This window comes from Lutra lutra, chromosome 6, assembly GCF_902655055.1.
Source record: "Lutra lutra chromosome 6, mLutLut1.2, whole genome shotgun sequence".
In the NCBI taxonomy this organism is placed as follows: domain Eukaryota; kingdom Metazoa; phylum Chordata; class Mammalia; order Carnivora; family Mustelidae; genus Lutra; species Lutra lutra.
In genome coordinates this window covers 144497804-144522299 of record NC_062283.1, presented here as the reverse complement: position 1 = coordinate 144522299, position 24496 = coordinate 144497804, and the positions used below count along the sequence as shown (strand labels likewise).

Sequence of the window (24496 nt, the reverse complement as noted above, 5' to 3'; positions counted from 1 at the left end):
AGGTTTTCGTCAACACCAAGGAAAGAATCAGATGTGAACTATTCAGAGGAAGTATCCCTAAAACAAACAAAAGATGGTTCCTTTGAAAACTACTGTATTTGAACGAAAACGCTGATTTGAAAAGATATGTGCACCCCTATGTTTACTGTGGCATTATTTTACTGTAGCCCACGTGTCCATGCACAGATGAAGGGATAAAGAACACACACACGGGGGAATATTACCCAGCCATAAAAAGTGATTTTTGCCACCTGAACAACACGGATGGACCGTAGCATAATAGTAAGTGAAATACGTCAGAGAAAGACAAACACCATAGGATGTCACACATAGACAGAATTTAAGGAAAAAACAAACAACGAATAAAGGGAAAAAGAGACAAACAAAAAAAGACTCTTAACTACAAAGAACAAACTGGAGGCTACCAGAGGGGAGGTGGGGGGAGGGGACCAGTGAGCTGTGTGAAGGGATTAAGAGCCTGATCAAGACGGACAGAAAGAAATGTGCAGAATTGCTGAATCATTATATCTGGAACTAAAATAACACTTCGTGTGAATTATACTTAAATTTAAAAATAAATCAATGAAATTTATTAAAAAATTAATTAGGGTAAAAATAAATAAAACGACTTTGTTTATAAATTGCTTGTAGTAAGTGGTATTATCTGGTCATCTGTGTATGATCTCAGCTCCTACCTAGGTTATGAAATCCTTGTAGGCTAATCTAGTAACTATTCGCTTCCTTCTCTTTGTTTTCCCTGGGACATTCCCTCTATCTTGTTTCAAGGTGACTCCTGCTGATAAGTATTTCAAAGCCTGGCCCACTGGACAGCTCTCCAGCTTTGATCACCGACTTCTCTCTCGCTCGCTCTCTCTCACTCTCAGATGGTCTCTACGGAGTCCCAGGGCCCCTCCCCCTCGAAGACCAACAACCCGCAGCAGCTCACACAGTCTGTCTCCCTCCTCTGAATCCACTTTGCCACGCACAGGTCTCTGACATCTCTGTTTTCGATTCCCAGTACCCCTTCTTGGGGCGCGTGGCACAAACATTTTCTGGGTGCTAGATGACAGAGCCTTTGAAGTCCAACCCCTCCTGTAACAATCTGCAAAGGGGACCTGACTTAATGAAGCTATGGCCTCGGACTCCTTTGTCCTCGATCCCAATAACCCTTGTGCCCCAACCACAGGCATTTGGCCGGACAACCCATTCTGCTTCTGAGCCAAGGCTTCAAACCCGGAGTGGCCTCTTCTCTCCCTTCTTCTGGCTTTCCGTCCTCTCTCCTTCTAAAAGGTCTCCATCCTCTTCCCTGTCTGCCCTTTATGGTACCAAACAGCTCCTGACTTTGTGAACCACGTGATTAAGACCCCCTCATTAGCGCTCACTGTCCATGGAACAGATTGTCCACCGAGCCTCAGGGATAAGCTCCCCTAGGTGCGAATTCCAGCTGCCCTTCCAATCCCTACCTGTTCCACCCCTACGTCTCCGCGCCCCAGGAAGGCCTTCGGTAAGATACTTCGCCTGAAACAATCACCTCGCTTGGGGAAAAGGGTTACTCTGAGGAGTTTGAAATGTTTACTTCCTCTTGCATTCCGGTTTGAATTTTACCTTATTTATGGTAGGAGAAGGAGAAGATGAGGAAGGTGGTGACTGGCTGAGACTTTCAATACAACCAATCTGAGCCAAAATATCCACCTTAAAACAAAAAGGGTGCTCAGTGAGTGCAGGAAAAAAAGAGCATACCAAAGCTTTTAACTAGAAATAGCAAATTTGTGACAGGGCTAAGGCCACCAGAAAATTCTAGCATGCTGTTCATTCACAAGCCTTCCGTGCAAAAGCCAAGCCCCGACTCTGGGGGAGCAGGTGATAGTCCATGCACGTTCCGGAGAGCGCTGCTGTCACATCGCGGTATCCTGAAGCGCCAAAAATAACCCCAGGCAGCACAGAAGGGGTGAACAGAATCATGCAGGTCACACAGCCAAAGGAAGAAACTCCAGAGGAAACACAAAGCCAAGCTTTCCAAAATGTTAAGATGCTGAACGAGTGTTTTCAAAGCCACAGGGCACGTGAGATGAGCCAAGCCACCTGGCCGGCATGGAGGCGGCACGGTGTCGCGGTGAATCCTGGCAGGCCCAGAGGTGGGCAGGAGCAGCCGGCCAGGCCATGCCTGCAGGAGCGAAAGTCTCTGGTGTGTGCTCCGGAGGCTCTCACTGGCTCGGAACATGGCGTCCTCGTGACAGCAGGTAACGGACACTCTCCCAGGAAGCTAATCGATGGCCACACCAGCACGGTTGGTCAGGACAGCTGTGGGGCCAAATTCCAGCAGAAACAGTTTTCCAAGGTGGCTAACTAGCTCCAACGGAGAAAGGAAAAGTGCTATTTTAGGGAAGAAAGCCACTCAGTAAATGTGGAAGAAATCGCTGTACTGATTGAGGCAAGGATGTCAGCTGGGGGTAAACTATGAGGTGAACGGTTAACAGCACTGAATGAACGGCAGACAGACTACCCTCTGGTCACAGGGAGAGGACATGACTAGACGGTTCCACCTGACCAGTGCATCTTCTGATGTGATGTAGCATAAATATACACTATCCCTATGGTATACTCTTGCCCAGAATGTTCTGTGCCTCCTTTGAGCCTTTAGGTACAACTTCCAATTTATACGACAGACAGAGGATAGAGGAACAACTTGGACAATACCAAAGGAACCACCAGACAAATCCAAAAGACAGCAATTCCACAGGAAAACCTACTAAGAACAGAAAACTAGGGGCTGTGCTGGAAAGAAAGGAGACGTGTGAGGGACACAGTAGACAGAACCAGACATAATGCTTGGCCCTACACTGAACATCAGTTCCTAAACAAGCTGTAAAGGACATTCTGGGGTCTGCTGGGAAAGTTCAAGTTGGTCTGGATGTTACATAAGATGAAAATTTACTGAAAAGGATTGCCAACTTTTAAAAAGGCTACAAACAGCATGTCCTGTATGTGTGTCGTATGGGTACACACGTGGATAACCGTGTTCAGCAGGGAAAGTAAAGCATGAGCCATGGTGTAAATGGTAGGGAATGGTGGGGACGTTGTCTAGCCCGAATTTTCCAATATTCTACAGTGCATATGTACTGCTTCTATAATAATAAAGTGTTCTAGTTAGAAACTGCTTTTAAAGAAAATAAAACCCCTAGTGCATAAAAATGACAGGCTCTGGCTGTGTCCTATCTTGCTGTATTTTGCTTCGTATAGGACATCTTTGGGGGGACCTGGACCAGTAAGAAGCACACTGCTACTTCCGACAAGAGGGCAGGGTCTTTTTCGGATAACAGTGGTGAGATCTGGCTCATCCACTGGTCTCGTAGGAAGCAGCCGAGACGTGGTCTGAGAAGGACAAATTTGGCTGCACACATTCCGAGAGCGGCCACATGGGAGCTACGGCGACAAGACGCAGAGAAGGGTAACAGTGCCAACGTTTCTCTGCTGGTCCTCCCACACTAGGCTGGACACTGAGGGTGACTGAGGTCTGAGAATTAATGAAAAAGATAACACGCATATTTCATCAAGGCTGCTTCCTGCCAAACCAGCAAACGCGAGTACAAAGGACAGACAACGGCTCAAGGAAGCCGGTGGGTGCGCACAGCTCCGGCTGCCCACCTGGCTCCCGAGAGGAGATGCTCCCATCAGTACAGGTCAATGCGGACCACACGGTCTGGTAAGTCCGCCAGGGAAGAGGCGGCCTGACTCACGGGCTCACTACCTTTCACATTGTTACCTTGGGGGAGAGGCCGTGGGAGCAATCGAAGGTTCTCCTTGTCACCACACAAGGAAGTACTCGCAGTGCCTCCGTCCCACACTCATACGTTCTGTGTGGTGTTAACTGGCTTGCCAGCCACGGCCTCTCTTTCCACACTATACCCTCATGAACGGTCCCCTGCTTGGAAGCACAGATGGAAGCTTCTAGTCACAAAATTCCTCCCTTCCAGGGCAAGACTTTGTCCAGGAATTTGCTACAGGAGTGAAAAGAAAGTTGCATGCTCTGTGAAGGCTGACGTGATTTATGTTTTTCTTCTTTTGTTTTGACAACTCATCTGCATGACTGGGGCATCAAAGTCTTTATCTGACATTTCTCCATCAGACACGTAATGGCCACGTGCCAAATGTGTCAGAAAGTAGGGGCAGAAAGCAAATACTGTGATGCCCAAGAACGTTCAACAGTTCCTGACAAAGACTGAACTCTTCCTCAAAAGGGCCCACAGAGGGCACAAAATTCTCTTATGTAGAGAGCCCAGCCATCTCCACTTAGACTGTAGAAGAATATGCAAAATTTCCTGTTTTGCTCCTTACAGATCTTTTGTTCAAAGGATATTATCTAACTGTAATTCATTTAATTCAGATGAATCTGTACTATCTTCACAAAACCATTGGTCAGAATATAAAACTTGTACGTTCTTTAAAAAAATGAGTCTAGATCATAAGAACCAATTAAACCTGTTTGTGCTGATTCGAAATGACCCAAAAAAGCTTAACTGGTTTAACAAACCCTTTGTTAACTCACATTCTGAACACATTGGTGTCAACTGCAGGTATCTATTTTTTAAATACAGGAAATGAAAACTTGTTTTATTAATTTGTCCTAAGAAGTGGGAAATATTTGTATTAGAGCGTTGACTTATTTTGTTAGCACGAAGTCTTAAATAGGTAGCTTTATGTCCCAAACAGGAAGATGCTACGAGCAGCTTCCAGATGGGTCTAATAAAAGGCCACGAGAGATGGGCTTACGGATACCTCTGATGACAGGCTGTGTTGCAACAATGCTCACTGGCCCTTCATCAAAGCAATATTCAGGTAAAAAACAAAACAAACCCTTCCCTTCTGTCATTTGTTTCCTGTTAGACGAAAACAAACAACAATGACAAACCACCCTCAACAATGAACGTCACAGCATGTACTTTTGGAAAGGCTCCCTAGACGCATAAAGCAGTCTTATTCAAAGCAAGGATTCGGGATCAAAAAAGCATGGAAAGTTAGTATCACTAGCCTGATGCAGTTCTAGAGAAAAATGTCAGCAAATCCTTTAGACAGAGGTCTACAGCCTTCCTCACAAAGCCCTGTAACCCACTAAAAGGGGTTCGTCTGGGGGGTGCGGAGAAAGAGAGAACCTTTCCAACAGGGTTTTGTAAAGAGGAAATCTCAACAAGCAATCGTGAGAAGTCTACGGCATTACAGATCTTATCTGAGATAATGAAATAATAAGCAAACTTAATACCCATGGAAAGCATTCCTTTGCTGATTTATTCTTAAATGAATTACAAGACAGCCTTAAAGTGGCCTAAAAATGGATTTTTTTTTTTTAGAAATGAGAAAGCAAAATGTAGTTCCAATGTAAAATTACTATTTCCTTCTTTATCCCTTAACCAATTAAAAGTCCTTCATAACAAATATCGTTACACTGAAAATCTCTGAATAAAAAGATGTCATTTCCCTAAATACCCACTTAGCTTTGAGCATTTGTTTAATATCTAAATGGTTTAAAATAATTAGCAATCCCAGTGAATTTCCTGTAAGGGAATGAACCACTTCTGACTGGGTAAACCAGCAGACGGTAGAATGAGGTGTTATGACGGTTCCTAGTCCTAGGCCGATGTTGGAAACGACACTACCTCCCCTGACAGAATTCAGGCTGAATGAATTAAATACAGGAAATGAAAACTTATTTTATTAATTTGTCCTAAGAAGTGGGAAATATTTGTATTAGAGCGTTGACTTATTTTGTGTCCTGTTTGGGACATAAAGCTACATCTCATAACATATTCCACTGTGATATACTTCCGCTGGATTTAGGGAAGAACGACAACAACACACCGTTCCAACGTGTGCAGAACACGATTAGATGCGAGGCCTCTTACAGGTTACGGGAATGGGAAAAAATAAGACAACAATCTCTGCTTCTCACCAAGCTGGCAAGTTCACAAATAATTTGCTGGAAGAGTCAGAAACAGCGCTAAGGGAATCGAGAGAAGGAAAGACCAAACGAGGCTTCATAAGGGGCGCAGTATTGAAGCTGAACCTTGGGGGCTGTGCAGACTTGAAAGGCAGAACGAGTCATTCCATCCTTCTTGGAGAGGAGAGTAAGAGATGCAAAGTCAAGGGTGGCTAGCACGGGGCACATTTGGGGAAGGGCCCGTCTGGCTGGAGCCCAACGCAGAAGGACGGAAAGAGTGAGGATGGGGCCATGCTGGGGAGTCAGAGCAATACCACCGAGATTGGGAAAGTATCAGTCACACAAGTGCAGCTGAATTTCTTACACGATTTCCCCACCATGCGCTGTCCCAGGTCTGCCTGATCACTGACAGAACGGTGACCACCTGCCCCACAGGTCGCTCCCTGGACATGTGCAATTGGTCACTTGGTTCGGGAGGCAATGGGGCAGCCCCGAGAGTTTCTCAAGCAAAGAGCTGACACACTGAATGTCTTGTTTTAGAGGCAGTGGCATCTAGAATACCAAACCAAACAGTTACGAAGTCCCTGCTGAGTACCCAGTACTGCTCCCAACACTCCGGAGCCGTCTCTCCATCTGTGTGTTCCTGCCGCCCTGCGGAAGTTTCCAGATGAGGACCTGCAGGCACAGAAGCGATGGGGCCCGCCGAGTCACACAGAAGCGGGAGTCCTGGCTTGAGAAGCCATGCTTCCCGGCCCTTCCCCATCTGCGGAACGCAGGCCAGGCCCGTGAGTAACCGTCCCGGTGAGGGTCTCACAGAGGAACGAGAGCAGGGAGGTAAGAACATTCCAGAGAAATGACACGGGAAGGTGAGAAAGAGAAGCCAGTTTTGTGGGGAAAAGGCCGGAACAAGAAGCCAGGAATGCAGCAAACTGAAGAGAAAACTCAAGACTGGAAAGATGTCTCTGTGGCTGGGGGAGAGGGAGAAAGGCTAGAGCGAAGCAGGCTAAGGCCTCGGGAAGACCCCCTCGGAGAAGGGCAGCAGGGAGGCTGGAAGAGGAAGTATCTACGGAAGGTCTCTTGTGTGCTGACAGCACTTCCTACGAGGGATCCAATCCTCCCATTCCAGAGGCTGGGACAGAGGAGCCAGCCTGTCCCCCCCGCGTATGACCCCCAGGCTCAGGCCCGTGACCCCGTCCGGCCCCAGGGCAGAGCGCGCAGCTCGGGGTGAGGACGCTGCAAGCCGGAGACCGGAGCCTCCCGGGGGACAGGGATGCGGCTCAGGGCACAGAGCTGCAGCTGGTACCGGCTCGGGGGTTCCTGTGGTATCTGATGAAGACAGAAAAAGCCTCTCCCAAACCTCCAGAGGAAACGTCTGGGTTCCCAGAACCTTCCATTGACACACAATCTGGGGGCAGCCACAGAGGAGGTTCGGAAACATCTACCATGAGCAGCTTTTCAGAACCAAGGCGATGGCGTGATTTAAACACGGGGAACCGGGCGCAAATCCAGACGGGGACAATTGTCCACACGTCCCTGAAGGAGCTGGTGGCCCTGCCACCCACGTGTGTCGCCCCTGAGGCTCTAAAACCCCAGACAGAGAAGGAACAGGGAAGCCAACGCGAACCACTAGAGACAATTCTGCCTTTCTAAAGGCGCTGCGGTGGCGGTCCTTGTGCAAGTCAGAATCTGTATATGAGTAAGAAAACACTGAGAATTCAATGATTCGTTCCTGAATATTCTGCAGTTGGCATCTGTGGCGTGTGTATGCTTGAGCCCAGGAGAGGTAACACAATCCCTAGTGCTGTGCCTCTGGAAACAACCACACGCCCACATCGCTGCATCCCAGTGGAGACTCGCGCTCCCCCAGGAAGCCACCTCCCCCCTGCGTGGCGGCCCTGGGGTCTGCCTGGCCAGGCCCCTCCAGGTGACGCGCGTGTCCCAGCCTCCCGCTGCTGGAACCGCACTCGGTGAAGCTTCTGCCCACGAGGCTGTGTTCCCAGCTCCGCGAGCCACTGCTGGGTCAGAGAGTGCGCGCGTTTTCAGTATGAACGCTTGTTATCAGACTGCCTTCCAGAAGCTTCATCAACTCATCCTTCCCCCAGCTTCGCGTCGGAGCGCCTACCTGCGCGTGCCTTCCCTCACAACTCAGCCTTAAAACTATTTAATTCTCTGGCCATTTAACAGTGGCCTCTGCAAATGAGTCTTTTCCTATGTGTATTGGCTGTTTGCAGCTTGCCTGTGCGGGGAGAAGGCCAGATTCAGGAGAACCGGTGCTAGGACAGCAGACGCATGGATTCCAAGTGAGCAGCGCGCTGTGGGGCAAGGGGGTGCGCCCTGCGGGGCCTGACCGGGGAGGGCCAGAGCGGGCCCTGCTGACACACTTGCCCTCCGAGTAAAACTGACGTCTGGGAAAGAACATACTGGCAGGGCAATGAGAAAATCCCAAGAGGCATATCCCTGGAACAAAAATAGCATTTTCCTATTGACATTCAGAGAATGAAAGAATGAGTAAACCTGACAGCAAAATTTTGAAAAGCCACCAATTAAAAATGCCCATCTGGCTTCTCATTCGTGACATTTTTCATGGTATTTATAAACATACCACCATTTTGGCCTATTTAAATTATTCTTCTATCCCAAATGACTGAAAGCACAGATGGCTATTAAAATTGTTTTTACTTGAGAAGGGGGCCCCTGGATGGCTCAGTCGGTTGAGCGCCTGACTCTTCATCTGGCTCAGGTCATGATGTCAGGGCTGTGGGGCAGAGTCCCATGTCCGGCTCTGCGCTGGGTGTGGAGCCTGCTCAGGATTCTCTTTCTCCCTCCCCCCGGCCTCTCCCCACCTACTCTCATTAAAAAAAAAATTTTTTTTACTTGATTTAAATTAAATCCAAATGCTCAGTTAATTAATTATGGTCATGCTTTCTGTATTTTGTTACTTCTAGTTTCAGTTCACTTTTTCTTTGCTTTTAAAGGATCTGGTTAGATTTAGCATTAGAATGGATTAGTAAAATCCACCTTCAAAAAGTTCATTTTATTTTTTTCTAAATAACCTGGAAGAAAACACATTTTGACTTATGTTACTCGGTCCCTGCTGCATGCTTAAATGCCGAGGAAGCTGCTTCGTAACAGACCAAGACTAGAGCCGGATGGTGAACTTGTGGTCAGAGTGCTTCGGTCCATCCTGGACAGTGGCCGGCGTAGGTCCCGGAGTTAAAATAGGATGAGTGTTCTTCCACCTCCTGCCTCCTTCGCTGATTCCTTTGCTTATTCTATTCTAATGTCCACCAAAAGCTATTTAAAAATGTATAAAATCGGGGCATGTGGGTGGCTCAGTTGGTTAGGCATCTGATTTTAGCTCAGATCATGATCTTGGGATTCGGGGACTGGGTCCCCCCCCACCCCCTACCACGTCAGGGCTCCCTGCTCAGCAGGGAGTGTTTTCTCCCTCTCCTTCTGCTTCTCCCCCCGCTCATGCTCACTGTCTCTCTCAAATAAATAAAACCTTTAAAAAACAAGTAAATAAAAATGTATAAAATCTGCAGTTAACATAACGGTAATAGCACTTGGATAAACTCTCTTGGATGGTTAAGATATAAACATTCCGTAAGCAAATAATTACTAAGTGATAGGACTGTGAGGCTTCACATAATTTAAAACCTTCTATGTAGTTAAAGAATATCAAGAAATAACATCCCCTAAAGCCCATTTGTTTCTGAAGATGTAGGAAGTGGTAACATTTTGCTCTCCATCTTCTGACTTTCCTTGTTGCCGCTCACCCAAGGTAATCACTTAACGATAACTGAACTAGGTAAAGTCATCTAAGCAGGTCAAACTCTCATTAAAATTAATGCCGAATTTCAGTGTATTCTTCTCAAATCGTCCCACAATTGTGAGTTTCCTAAAGGCAACACAATGGCAGTGCTAAGCACAGAGCGCCAGATCTGCGGCCACGTTCACCTGCCCTGCAACTGTGAAAGTGTAGGAAACATGCCAAGGTCAGAGAAGTCATTTCCTGTTTCAGCCGGAGCTCTGACACTCATCGCCTGAGTGTGGGACCCTGCCTTTCCTCCCCCTGCTTGGGAGAATATCTACGCCTCATAGTGTCTATGTTCATATCATGCCAGACTTCTAGAAGCAACTCTCAATGAACACCCTGCATTCTCTCTCATAATCAGCTTTAGAAACAGGCATCAGCCAGTGTAACAGGCAAGTTCTTTGTTAATGCCCACAGCAATGCCACACAGACATCTACCAGCTACTTTACGCTGTCAGGAATGGCACCCTTGAGAACGCACCACGAGCCCTCACAGATGTGCCGCTCTCAGGCCAGCCAGAGGACAGGAGACTCACCTGGTTGTTACTGTTGGCAGCTGACGAATTGGCTTGAGCTGTACTTGCTGAGAGTGAATCGAGGAAGGCTTGGTCAGCCACTGAATTTCCACAAGAAAATGGGTCTTTTCCATCGCTGGGTAAAATCTGAATATTAGAAAGAACATAGATTTTTCATAGATTAGGGGCATTTCAGAGTTAGAGCCTCTAAAGACAAGCAAAAATTATGATCTACTATGGAAAAGGGGTTTATGTTCTTAAAAGGTAAGTAAGCCTTTGAACATCTCTATTAAATGTTCCCTTCCAGAAGCATACACAGTTCTGGGAAATGCAATTAATGCCAGCACCAACTTAAACCCTCAGATTTCTCTCTTTCTTGTCCATTTTTAGGATCCTGCCTACACAGTGCACAGAGGTAAAACAGGACATAAACCTAAGAGCGGTGGGCTGAGTCCAGGGGCCTGTGAGCCCTCTGGAACTGCACAGGCGAGCTCGGGGTGCAGGCACACACACAGATTTCTGAGAAGTAGGGCCACAGTTTCATCAGATTCTCCAGAGGGTTCAAAACTCCCCACCCCTCTTCTCCATCAGGAACAACAGGCAGACAGCGCCCAGGTCAACACCCACCCCGGGCATCATTCCCCTCTGCTGGAGGGGAACCAGAAGCACCTTGTTCCTGATCTCACTCCTGTTTCACTCACAGGGCACCAGGCAACCTTGGTTTTGGTTGGTCACCTGAGGTGGGAGAGGCAAACCGACCAGGGACCCAGGATGGAGTTTGAGCGACCTACGGGCAAACAGCAGGGGGCGCCGGGAGGTTGGCTCAGAGTGGGGTTGTCAGCTGAGTGGGTGTGTCCCAGGTGGGAGGCTCCTTCCAGGGGCGGGTACACTAGCCTTGCTTAGCCTATAGGGGCACAGAGCTTAAGCCAGGCAGCAGCTCCCAGGGAGCTCATCCAAGACCCTCTATGGGGATAGGAGAAGTTGAGGGATGGGGCCTAAACCAGCACAGAGCAAAGGGAGCTACGTCAAAAGAATCTTTTTAAACTTTGTAAATGAATCCTGTAATATAAACAGTATTATTATAGGCAGCAGTGATTACACAATATAAAGAGGAAAAATACGGACATTTATTCAGAGTAACAGAAGGAACTTAATCTAGATACCTGGAGTCACTCCTTGGAGCTTATGTCTACAGGTAACATTTTTTTCTTAGTTCTACTTCAATATATTTTTCACACTTTACATAATGAGCACGTATTACTTATACAGCGTAATTTTTTTTTATTAAAAATGAAGTTGCTACTTTCCATAATTCATAAAAACATGTCTGAAAGACCAGGTTTAATTACTATAAGACAGTAAGTTCTTACTTCAACATAGTCTGTGGGAACAAGCCCGCGTTCTCCTTTGCTGTTTCTTCCTTCTAGCCACCCTCCACCAACATCCTAATAAAGGTAAAAAAAAAAGAAAAGAAAATTAAAAAAAGATGACATTATAGTTGAAATTTCCTACAGGAATTTTGCTTTTTGATACATGAAAAGTAATTAATGTTAAGCTCTTTATTACTGCAGAGATAACACTGTTCAAAGTTATAAACACTTTTTTAAAAGGTTTATTTGAGAGGGAGGAAGTGTGTGCGAACGAGGGTGAGTGAGCACAGAGCCTGACACGGGGCTTGATCTCACAACCCTGAGATCACAGCCTGGGCCAAATTGAGAGTTGGATGCTTAACGGACTGCTAAGGCACCCAGGTGCCCTCAAAATTATAAATAATTAAGGCTTCTCTTTACTCCAGAAAATGACATCATCTAAAAAGAAGAAAAATCAAACAAGTGATCAAAGACTGACAAGTAGCCCATTCAATAGACGAGAGTGCCATCCACGTGCAATTCCTCTCGATCCACTGGTTGGGGGCAGATGACAAAAATGGCTTGTAGCCCCAACTGTCAAGAAGTAAAATGACACCCCCATTTCTGTGGGGTGAATCTGTGTTATCCTTTGTGACCCCTGTGGCCAACAGAATGAGGTGAGGTGGAAATAATATGGGGTGAATTGAGTCTGGCCTCAAGAGGCTTTGCACACTTTTTCCAAAAGAGCTGTTGAATAACGTGGGTTGCTAGAAGACAGAGAGAAGGCCCCATCTCCTGAACACCCCACCCCAGGCCAGCCAACCCTCAGCAGGGGACCTGCCAGACACCTGAGTAGCACGTGTGAAAGCACTCAACCCCCAGCTGCCCAAGTGCTGACTGCAGACACAGGAGGGAGCTCGGGTCAGCGGAACCATCCAGCCAACCCGGAGGTTCCTGAGCAAGACAACAAATGGTTGTTCATTTAAGGATTGCCTGTTACCTAGGGAAAGCTAACTGATCCACGGTTCCTTTGATCTTCTGGATAAACAATGTTAAACTCAATTATAAAATACTGGAATTCCCACTTTTCAATCTATTATCTCTACAAAGTCCTACTTTTTCAAAATAAGAGTTCTTAAGTTCATAAATCATGTCTCAATTACCTGAATCTAGATAACACTTTTTTTTTTTTAAGATTTTATTATTTATTTATTTAGAGAGCAAACACGCATGCAGGAGAAGGGGCCGAGGGAGAGGAAGAGAGAATCTTACGCTGACTCAGCTGGGAGCCTGACATGGGGCTTGATCCCATGAACCTGAGATCATGACCTGAGCCTAAACTAAGAGTTGGATGCTTAACTGACTGAGCCACCCAGGTGCCGCGATAACATATTCTTTTTTAAAAATCATTTTAAGGGGCATCTGGGTGTCAGATGGTTGGTTGTCTGCCTTCGGCTCAGGTCATGATCTCCAGTCCTGGGACTGAGCCCCCAGTCAGGCTCCCAACTCAGCGGAGAGTCTGCTGTTTGTTCTCTCTCCCTGTGCCTCTCCCCTTGCTCATGCTCTCTCTCTATCTCAAATGAGTAAAATCTTTTTTTTTAAATAATAAAAATAAAAATCACTTCAAGCCCCAACTTTGTCCATCTTTGTGCGTAACAGCAATTTAAAGACAATACTATTCTACCAAGAAATGAAGACTATTTCTTCATTTATAAAGTCATATGGATAAAGAATCTTTAATCTCTCTTATGATTAAAAATACAACCTATTTACTAACACACACCTAGCATATTATCTAAAACTATATATACTTTTCTTACCCAGTAATTCTTTTTTATATCTAAAACATACAAAAAAGGTTTTGAAAATACTTCCAATATCAAGAAGCCACCACCCTCTCGTGGTTGCTTCCCACTCTCCTTCCCTGGTCTCTGCACTGCCCCAGCCCCCTGTCCCCCCAACCCGGAAGAACGCCTACATTACCTCCTTCCCTTCCCCCTATGTCCCCGGCTGTCCCCACAACCTTCTTCACGTGCTACTCTCAGAGGTGTCCCAGAGCCAGCCTAGGCCCAGCCTTTGCCTCCAGCTCCGCATTTCCATTTTTATTTCTATTTTTTTTTTTAAGATTTTATTTATTTATTTGACAGAGATCACAAGTAGACAGAGAGGCAGGCAGAGAGAGAGAGGGAAGCAGGCTCCCTGCTGAGCAGAGAGCCCGATGTGGGACTCGATCCCAGGACCCTGAGATCATGACCTGAGCCGAAGGCAGCGGCTTAACCCACTGAGCCACCCAGGCGCCCCGCATTTCCATTTTTAAACTGATACAAAGCTGTAGGGAAGAGTTCATTATTTACCGTTCTTCAAGCTTCCCTTATGTAACAGTAAACTCCTTTTATCTTTCCAGAGAAGCTTTTCTCCCTGACTCACGCACTTTAATACATCCACCATTCACTCAGGCCAAAGGCCAAAATCTCCAGGATCCTTGCCTCTTTTCTCTCCAACAGTATCTAATCTGGCATCGAATCCTCCAGGCCAGACTCAGCTAGGCCTCCTGTGTTCCGCTTTTTCCATTCCTGTTGCTATGACCCCAAGGGGCATCCCCGGGTTTGCAGCCACACCAGTCCATTCGATACGCCTGTGCCAGAGTAATCTGGAAATGCAAGACTCACCACATCAACGAGATGTGCCCTTACATCAAGGGGATGTTACAGCCAAACATCAACTAGAACACCCTTAAATGAATCCACTACTTACAAATGAAATCCAAGGTCTACATCCTGGCCCACAGGTTCTGTCTGACTGGACTTGGAGAGCCAGTTTTCTTAGGCTGTCTGCTACTGGCCCAGATGCACCCTGTACTCCTGGGACGCCTGTTTACATGCCGTGTTCCCAGCAGAGAGAAAAAGCAGAGGCTCAGAGGCCGAACAGATGTGGTTTTGCGTCCTTGCTCTGCCACTTACAAACAGAATGATCTTGGGCAAGTTTGCTTGCCCTCTAGTCTCATTACCCTCATCTATACAACACAGGTTAGGAGGCCCTAGCTCGCAGAAAACACACCAAGAATACAGGTGAAGGGCTCAGCTGTACACCTGGCTCACAGGCTGTCGTCTGTCAGCCACAGCTGTGACTTTCCAGAAACACTGTATGTTCCCATCTCGCCACCTGTGATCAGGCTGGAACCTGAATGGGACATCTATTTCCATTTCTGCCTGATGGAACCCCATCCAACTACCTTTTGGGTGCTTAACTTTTATTCACCATCAGTACTTCATAAACAACAGGGCAAAAATCTGTGCGGGTTTTAAGATCAACTTATTAAAAAAAAATAAAATCCTAAAAATGAGTCCTTAAGAGACCATCGGATTTTTTTAAAACCTCTTACCGGATTTGTAATTGTGATGATTTCTCCTTCATTAACGGTCAGTTCATTATTTCCAGGCTCAGCAGCAAAATCATACATAACCCGCGCCTATTGGGAATAGAGACGAACAGAGGAAGTTACAAATGTAAACTTCACAGTAAAAAAACCAAACAATCTTCATCATACACTTTGTAAACATGCTCATGCCTGTGGCTGTGGTTGTTTTGAAATAAAGGAAGACATATTACCAAAATGATTCATCAGTCCTATTGTGAGGAAAGAGGACACCAACAGTGAGAGCCCCCTACTCTGTTGTGGAAACGGGGAAGGTTCCTGGTAGCTGCCCACACCACCTTCAGAGATGTGCTCTCAAAATGGTCTCAAAACACACCCATTTCACCAAGGGGGGGGGCGGGGGGGGGGGAGGAAGTGTGACTTTTCTTTCTTTCTTTTTTTTTTTAAAGATTTATTTATTTGAGAGGTGGAAGGCCAGGGGCAGAGGGGGAGAGAATTGTGAGCAGATCTGGCCCGAGTGCAGAGCCCAACACAGGGTCAGACCTCAAGACCATGAGATCACGACCTGAGCCCAGACCAAGAGTCGGACGCCGAGCCAACTGCGCCACCTAAGCACCCCAACACCCGTTCCTTACAGAAGTCAGAAGTGAAAGCAGAGATCATTCATTCCGGGCACACTCACTCTCAGGGACTGAAGGAACCCATGGATGCACTCATACGAACACTCATGTAAGATGCACACGTGTTCAGATGACTCCCGGGCCGTGAGAATGCTCACTATTCTTTATCTAGAGCCACTGGGATGAATTTAATAGTAGAGCAGTACCCCTAGCCAACTCACCTCAGAATATAAGATACAGGGAGCAAGATATACTTAGTTCTTCCGCTAGAATACTACCCACTCTACAATGGCCTACGTAGCTGTGCATGTCAGCTAGCCTAACAGCTGTGATTTTCAAACTTTTCCTACAATAAAATCTTAATTCCGTGGAAAACAGACTAAAGGGAAGCTGTTCTGGGTGACGGGAGGTGGGGCTGCTCCTTTAGCCTCTTCCTCAAGAGGCTCCTCCTGGAGCGCCTCAACCCAGACACATGATTCCCACAAACACCACTACATGCGTATTCCAAGACGATTGCTGCTGTGAGCACCTGGGGGGCTCAGTCCAATAAGCACCTGCCTTTGGCTCAGGTCATGATCCCAGAGTCCTGGGATCGAGTCCCGCATTGGACTCCCTGCTCAGTGGAGAGTCTGATTCTCCCTCTGGCCCTCCCTCCCTCACTTGTGCTCACTTTCTCACAAAAATAACTAAAATTTTTATGTATAGTACTTAATATAATTTTTAATCCATTTCAAATTCTAAATAATTGTCTTTCACTGGACTATCTCATTAGAGAAGGTCCATCTTACCCAATGGAGGGAACATGTACCTAGGAAACCGATGATTTATTTGAAATATAACTGTCCTTAAGTGGCAAGTTCAGGCATATTACAGAGCTAGTCAAATAGGACTAATGGACCTGCACTCATTTAACAAATACTTACTGAACACCCGCCACACGGTCAGCACTGGAGGCCTTCCTGCCTGCCAGTGCACTCACCCCCACACTTGCTTAATGATGCCTGAAATCCTCAGAACAAGGAGGAAAGATTCATAGCTACTGGAAAAAGGTTAAGAAAAAAAACCCCAAAACCTCCAAATACCAATTTATTTTGATATACATCAAAAATAAGAAGACGGACTGAAGGATGAATGTGCAACAAAGAAGGGAGAGTGAGATGTTGTTTACAGGCGCTAGGTGGTAGGTTGATGGTGTTCAATGGAAAATGATTTTGAGTTTTCTATATGTTTGAGGTTTTTTCCATAACAAAATGTTAGAAAGAAACAAATGGTCCAGTCTGTCAGTCACAGAAGGGCATCGCTCCTGGCCTTCCAGGACTTCGTCCTGAGAGGCTAGGAAGGGGGAAGAAGGGGTAGGCTGCAGGCATGGAGAACTCCAGGGGTCAGCACACAGGCCTTTCTCCTACTGCTGAAAAAGTTGATACAGTTCTGCTGGACACGTTGTGGGGTATTTTTTAAAAACCACGTCACCCAAATCTCAAATCTCATGAATGGAGGGCAGATGCAGATAAATGCATGAGGTGGGTAAGGAGGGTCCCTGGGCCAGGCAGGCCCCCAGGACTGCAGGCTTCCTGGGAAGGGCCTGGTGTGCACAAAAGGGCCAGATGAGTAACCTGTTATTTGGTTATTGCTCCTTAGGGATCCTGGCTAACAATTTGTTTTTTAAATGCAGCTAAATCCAACTAAAAACCACTACAGAATTCTAAGGCATCTTGTGTACCAAATGTACAACTTGATGGAACAAGTTAAAAACTAAAACTGGAAACTCTCTTCCACATTTAAATATTACTGGACTTTAGTCATGGAAAAATGTATATAAACATTGTAGGTTTGTGTAAACATTGACTTAAGCCTTAAAAAGAATCCTAGAGAGGCTTCTTAAAAATTAGAATTGAGAGAAATTTTAGAGAACAAAAAATGTTAAAAAGCATATCCCCAAATGAGCGTAACATGTCATCAGAAAACAAATTTGAGCAACCACTCGTACCAAGCTTAGCTAGCCTGGAAGCCTCTAGAATGGAAATCCTCAGGGCGCTGTCTCCCTTTACCTGCGTTTCTGGTCCCCCATCAGTTCCCCTATGCTTCATATGGCCTTGAGAAAAGGTCCATTTTTTGATACTGCTTTCCCCTGTGTTGGCTACACTTTAAGAAATAACTCAAGTGATTTCAGGAGCTAACTCTCTGCACGGTTCCTGGGCAGCGGGAACAGGATTCTCTGTGTTGAACACATACTGTCAACAGCAATCTCTTCAATGCCAATACCAAAAAGTCTTACAGACAAAGGTGAAGGAATAATAGACAGCAATCTTAAACCCAAGTTCCATTATTTAGCTACAGTAAAACAGACATCAGCAGATCCAAAGCTGTCCATGTCCCAGGCACTGGAAGAGACCTGGTGTGTCGATACTCCATCATCCTTAACACATATTTCCCTTTGAGAGAGGAGAGAAGGGGAGCAAAGTATTCAATCTCCTTGACCACACTGTAAATATCTGTCTGCTCCATATCCCTTCCTTCTGGAAACTTCCTGCTTGACTCCAAGCCACTGGTAAGCATATAACCCAAACAGGGATAATCAGAACTCTTTCCCAGAAATTGATACAGATGCTGGGGAGCAGGAGTCTTTTTCCCTGAAGATGCTGCCAGTGGCTAACCAGCAGAGATATGGAGAAAGTCCACCTTTGGTGGAGTGGAATGGCAATCCTGCGGAGATCACTGAGGAAGCCTGAGGCTGCTCTCCTGCTCTCAGACACAAGAGCCTACGGCTCTCCTTTCATGCCTAAGCTAAGGTGAGTTCAGATTCTATCGCACAAGGCACAACAGAGGGAGTCCAAGCTGATACAAACCAATAGTCCCAAACCAAAGAATTTATTAAGAAGACATTTTAAATAAAGAGAAACACTGGATATAGTAAGTATACTACTGTGTTTCCAATTCTGCAAAACAAAACACTAGAACCTAAAATGAACAAGAGAATGAAACAGTTCAAAATGACAAAAAAACAGGCAGCAGAAAGTTCCTGTGGGGGTCAGAAGGTAGAGCACAGGTCCTCATCCTTAAGCATCTGCTTCTCTGGGTTTACATAAATCACAATCAAATCTTGGGGAAAAGCAGTAACTCTTCAGCAATGTAGCCCTCTCACTTCAAAAACAGAGACACTCAAATAAAAATTAAATTGAAAAATTTCAAGGGATGGATAGATCCCCTGACAACTGAAGTTTTGCATGTGATATTTCTATACTAGTTCACCTTTTCAGATGCCAAGCTTGCTTTTAAACAAAAAAAAAAAAAAAAAAAGAAAAGATTTTTAATTTATTCATTTGAGAGACAGCACGCATGTGCACGAGCATGACAGGGGAGGGCCCGAGGGAAAGTGGGGGGAGCAGACTCCCCGCTGAGCAGGGAGGCCCAATGCAGGACTCAAATCCAGGATCCTGGGATCATGACCTGAGCCAAAGGCAGAGAATTAACCAACTGAGCCACCCAGGCGCCCCTCAAATGCCAAGCACGTTTTACTTAAGAATGCCGTTTGCTTTCTGTGAAATCGTATATAGTTAATGCCTTCCTCTATCTTCTTTTACACAACTATCCAGACCATCAGAAGAAAAAGAACTTCATTTAATAGACTCTGAGAGTATTATCACAGCCTCAATATACGCAGATGTATTTGTCCTTATTGTAAATAATTAAGACTTAAATGCTTTTCGCTTTACAACAATCTGTGATTTCAGTTCAATCCTGGCCTGTGCTTGCTCAGTTGTTAATTTGCATCAGAGAATCTTAAATTACCCCTCTAAAACATCCTGTTAGATTTAGCCACTGCTCCAACCTACTAAGTTTTCTGAATTCTGAAGCCATCGTCAACTATACCCAGCTACTGCTTCTCCCCTCCTGCCCACAGTCCTGAGAGAGCCTGATATGCCTGCGGTCCACAGCTCCCCCTAGGGCATTACTAGAACTGTTAAAGTAGGGCAGGGGTGAGGTCCCAGGCGGCCACCAGCGCTAAGAAACTCCTTCCCAAAGGACACGGATCGATTATCTCATTTTGGGTAGGTGGCTCTTAAAATTTCCGAAGAATGCAGGGGCCAAGGGCAGGCCGCCTCCAAGATGGGCCTTGTGAGCATGAAGATTATTCTGAGCTGAAGGTAATTAAGGCCCTGCAGCCTGAGAGAATGGTCTGTCCTTCCTTAAACTTCGGAGAAGATTCCACGTTGGAGGTCTTTCCCAGAAGGAGGGTTATCAGCAGAGATAAATTTTATCCGAGTGACCTACCCGGACAGCAGGGCAACCATTTAATTACAAGGTTATCCGCTCTTCTCATGCCCTGGGAAGTAAATTCCTTTCCCCTGAAGCCCCAGACCCCTGGCCCCGTCTCCTTAGGCCAGAACAATCTATTTGGAGAACTTTAACCACGGCATTTTGACCTCAAACTTTCTAACTGATTAAGTTCTTCGGTCCAGCTTATCTCTTAGCTCAGGCAAAAACAACAACAACAAAAAAACAAAAACAAAAACAAAAACCCTGTGGGCAAAGCATGATGAGAACCAAAACTACTCCCTTAAGCAATAAGGTCTGCCCTGAGCCAGTAAGACCCCACATGCCTGACCCCAACATGTGGAGCCTTCACGGCCCACCTGCATGGGCCCAGCCACCTTTGTCCCCCAGTTTCCTCCTATAAACCTGGAAGTACTTTCTGCACTTTGGAGACCGACATTTCGATGCTAGGGTGCCGTCTTCCCGGTTGGTAAGCTCAGTGAAATCAATCCCTTGTTTTTACCTCGGCTCCTTTCTCTGCCTGCGGATTCTGTCGGTGGCAAATGGCCAAACCCAGTCTGTCTGGCACCCCTGCACCCCAGCTACACAGATGCCTCATCTTGCCTGTGTGGATTCCCTGTACGGATGCTACTAAATTTCATTTTCTCTTGTTATTCTGTCTCTCTTCCAGTCCAGCTAGAAGGACAGGAATGTCCCTAGAAAGGGACGGGAATTCTTACTCCGGGACAGCTGGCGTAGTTGGCAGGATACTTTACTCGCTGGCCACCTCGCGCCCCGGATGCAGCCGCAGCTGGGAGATCCTGGGACATGTGACCAGCAGCCACAGAAGGTGACATTTCTTAACCATGTCAGCCTCCCGGAATCTTTACCTGCAGAATTGTTGGAGGAAGGCTGGTGAGAGCCCTTTTCTTACTTTCTAAACTTAGATTAGCAGGAGAAAATGTTTGTGGAACTAGTTCTTTGGGCTTAGTGACTCTGGGTCTAGTCGGTTCCTGATCCATTTCCTCCCAGAGATGGTCTCTGTTCTCCTTTGCGTCTCTTCATCATCTGTTGCCAACAGACGTCTTGGAAGCCGAAGCATAAAATGAGTGGGCAGGGTTCGAGCACGTAAAAGCTGCTGGAGCACTGGCCCCTCAAGAAGACTCCGTGATAGGAGAAGTTGGTCCCAGAACCGAGTAGACTGACACTAGGTCACCTGCCGACCTCAAGGAAGCTTCTCGCAAGGAGGTACGCTGTAAGACAACACAGGGTCCCCAAGTGCACAGCATGTCCCTCCCAGGGATCAGGGTGGCTCTGGCTTACATAAAGCTGTTAGAGTTCTCCTTTCATCTGTTCCGTGTCCCAAAAGCTTGGCTTTATACCAGTGGGAATATTCTCTTTGGTTTCCACCATCCAGAGCATGCACCTTGGGGGCCAGTTGAACAGACTGGGGATCCAAGCTGCTCTCTCTGTCCAGCTGTGCCCGCTTCAGGGTGACTGTCACGAGAGGTTCCAGCCCAGAGGAACTTCTGTCATCTCAACCGCCACTGCTTGATCAGGGCTTGAGAGTCCCATTCCAGAAGCACCTGCCTGCTGTTCCAGATAGCAGGCCTGTGACGGGAGACATCTCCCGTTCCCGGGGAACACTGGAGACACACACCATCCTTACTGCCCGTGCCTCTGCTTTCTCATACTAGTTTCAGGAGTAAAGCTTTTGGATCATGGAGTCCGCATCACCTATGCCCTTTTATGGAAACCTCTTGCAACTTTGCTTAAGCCACTAAAAGGCTTATTAATTTGAGTTGCTATTAATAGATCCTACTCACCAGTGGCCAGACAATGGATTCTTAAAATTGGCTATATTAAAAAAGAGAGAGAGAGGGAGAAGGAGCTCTCGGGGTGGTATTATCAGAGTAATGGCTAGCCTCAGGGACTTCCCTGAACAAGATAAAAGGACAGAAATTAGCCTTAAGACTTAAAAATAAATGTCTACACCCAAAGTAAATTCCCCTTCTTAAAGTCCAGGCTCATCTGCCTGTTTTAACTTCCCTTTCCCTAAAAGGTTTACAGGGATCATTCTGGTCTAATCTCTAGGCTCTAAGCATCTAGGCTGCTCCTGTAAAAGCTGAAAGCCAGATGATAAATCTAACAGAAGCACCTGAGACTGGCACCAAGGCTGGCCTGGCTCCCCCGCCCCCCCCCAACACCCCAGGGCTCTGGGACCGCTCTGCCTGCTTTGGGCATTCTGGTACAACATCCTTTACTGCAGCTGTCTCCTAGACGACCCTGCTGGGAAAGAATTCGCATCCCCTGGACAGCTGCAGATCTTTTATATTATAAAATCCTTTTACCTCTACTTTCAAAAGACCCTACCCAATTTAGAAAATAATTAGATAGATTACTTGGCTATATTTACAACTTTGCCTTCACTGAGGAAATTGACAACCAAAATTTCTCCTTGGCTATTATACAAATGATCTGTGAAAGGCCAGTGTCTGGGGATTAACTGAAGCCAAGGGTAAATTTTTTGCTAAAGAAGCAAATTTAGTTAAAATATGAGCTAATCCCTTGATAGTCAGGCTATAATCCAGGTCTTTGGGGAATTAGGAAACACTGTCTTTCATAGACAAATCTCTACAAAACCAGAACCGCAACTCTAGAAACACGTTAAAGCTCACCAATCTTTACCAATCCCCAAGCCTCACCTAGTCCTCTCAAAATGTTTGTACATACTATAAAAGATCAAGATATTGGAATGTAGTTAGTTGTTCTATACCTAAAAAATATAAATAAGTTTTAAATAGCAATTAACAGCAATTACCCTGAAAGTCTAGGAAAAAAATTTTTTTTTTACATTCTTTCTCTATCCCTTGAAATTATAACTCTTATCATGTCTTTGAAATGTAAACACAATCTTCTGAGACTGAAGGAAAAAAAAAGAGAAGTATTTAAAAATTGGGCCTGTAATGTCCTCTCCACAAATAGTGGAAATAAAATTAAGATGCTGTCCGTATCTTGTCTGCGTATTTTTTTGTGTGTACATGTACACATACATGGTAAATGTGAGATATGTTCTTTACCTCTGGATGGTATTGCTAAAACGATCCTATAAAAGAGCTTTAGTTGATTTGGAGTCAAGCACGTGTAAGGACTGGCCATCCTAAAGCTAAGATGGAAACTAACCCAGTGCTCCTGTGTGGCTCAGCAGGTTAAGCCTCTGCCTTCGGCTGGGGTCATGATCTCAGGGTCCTGGGATCGAGCCCCACATCAGGCTCTCTGCTCAGTGGGGAGCCTGCTTCCCCCTCTCTCTCTGCCTGCCCCTCTGCCTACTTGTGATCCCTCTCTGTCAAATAAATAAATGAAATCTTAAAAAAAAAAAAAACTAAACTAAAAAAAAGAAACTAACCCAAATATTTTTCAATTTCAAGTGATCTGGGGCAATATTTGGTATTAAAACTAACTGAAGGTTGCTGGTTTAATTAAAGCAGATATGCATTTAGAGTTATATATAAAACGTTTATTCTGCTTGTTTACTAGTTTACTAAAAGTCAAATAAGTTCATGGTATCTCTGCTGCAAAATCTCCCAGAGGGAAAAAAAATACTTAGAATAACGGCTGACTTTGTCTGCTGCCTCATCAAGTTTTATGGGCAGTCTAAGCATAACTGTTGAGAACAAGTAAATTAAACAGATATAAATAAAACAAAAAGGTTTGTATGTAAACTTTTTTTTTTATTTTTAAAAGATTTTATTTATTTATTTGACAGACAGAAATCACAAGTAGGCCGAGAGGCAGGCAGAGAGAGAGAGAGGGAGAAGCAGGCTTCCCGCCGAGGAGAGAGCCCGATGCAGGGCTCGATCCCAGGACCCTGGGATCATGACCTGAGCCGAAGGCAGAGGCTTTAACCCACTGAGCCACCCAGGCGCCCCCTGTATGTAAACTTTTAAATAGCTTCCAAAATCTTCCGTCACCTAAAAATTTCAAAGTCTTGCTAAGTTCAATGATGAGTTAAGTTCACTGATTATCTAAGATCATTTCCAATAAGATAAAATAAGGAAACATTAAGTAATGAACATGGCTTATCTACTTCTGTCTTACAACGCAGAAACTAAGGATAAATTTGGGTCTGCTAGTAATCATACTTCATGCTTTACTGAAAGACTATTATGAAAAAAAAACTACATTCTTTAAAATATAAATCCGCCAATCTAAAGAATTCTGGCATGACAGTTCACAATTGAGTACTACTTAGTTCCCACTAGAAATTAAGGTTGCTAAACATCAAGAATTCTAACAAATATAATCAAAATCACTGGAAACAACAAGGGAAACAACTTGGTATGCGAGGAAAATGGGAAGTGCTTTTCATAAGAAAAAATATGAGGAATGAAAATACATATTCGTTGGGGAAAAAGAAAATAATTTTGTCCTCGGGTGGGGCTGGTTATTTAAAGAGGGAAAATAAACTTGTAGAAGGTTTATGAAGAAACAATCTTCAGAAAGAACTTTATTTGTGGTCAGTACTGGTTGAGAGGAGGATAAAACTTAAATAAGTAAATGAGTTTTAATATCAAAAGTACCCTGGTACAACTTCTTTTTTTCTTTGTTAAAAGTACAAAGGTCTCTTGAACTA

At 45.4% G+C, this 24496-nt stretch overlaps 1 protein-coding gene across 3 annotated transcripts in view; it reads right to left on the bottom strand.

The window, feature by feature from the left end:
• SNX9 (sorting nexin 9) overlaps positions 1-24496 on the bottom strand; it is a 107185-nt gene that overhangs the window by 42384 nt on the left and 40305 nt on the right. Inside the window, exons 1-5 of one of the 3 annotated variants that reach the window (XM_047732868.1) lie at positions 21290-21295; positions 14996-15082; positions 11635-11709; positions 10286-10411; positions 1606-1692 (exon numbers count right to left, since the gene is read on the bottom strand). In XM_047732868.1, the coding sequence (XP_047588824.1) occupies positions 1606-1692; positions 10286-10411; positions 11635-11709; positions 14996-15073 (366 nt within the window). In that variant the 5' untranslated portion in view covers positions 15074-15082; positions 21290-21295. Of the gene's footprint in view, positions 1-1605; positions 1693-10285; positions 10412-11634; positions 11710-14995; positions 15083-21289; positions 21296-24496 lie in introns of those variants that run through there. The other 2 variants (XM_047732867.1, XM_047732869.1) reach the window with 2 other exon arrangements.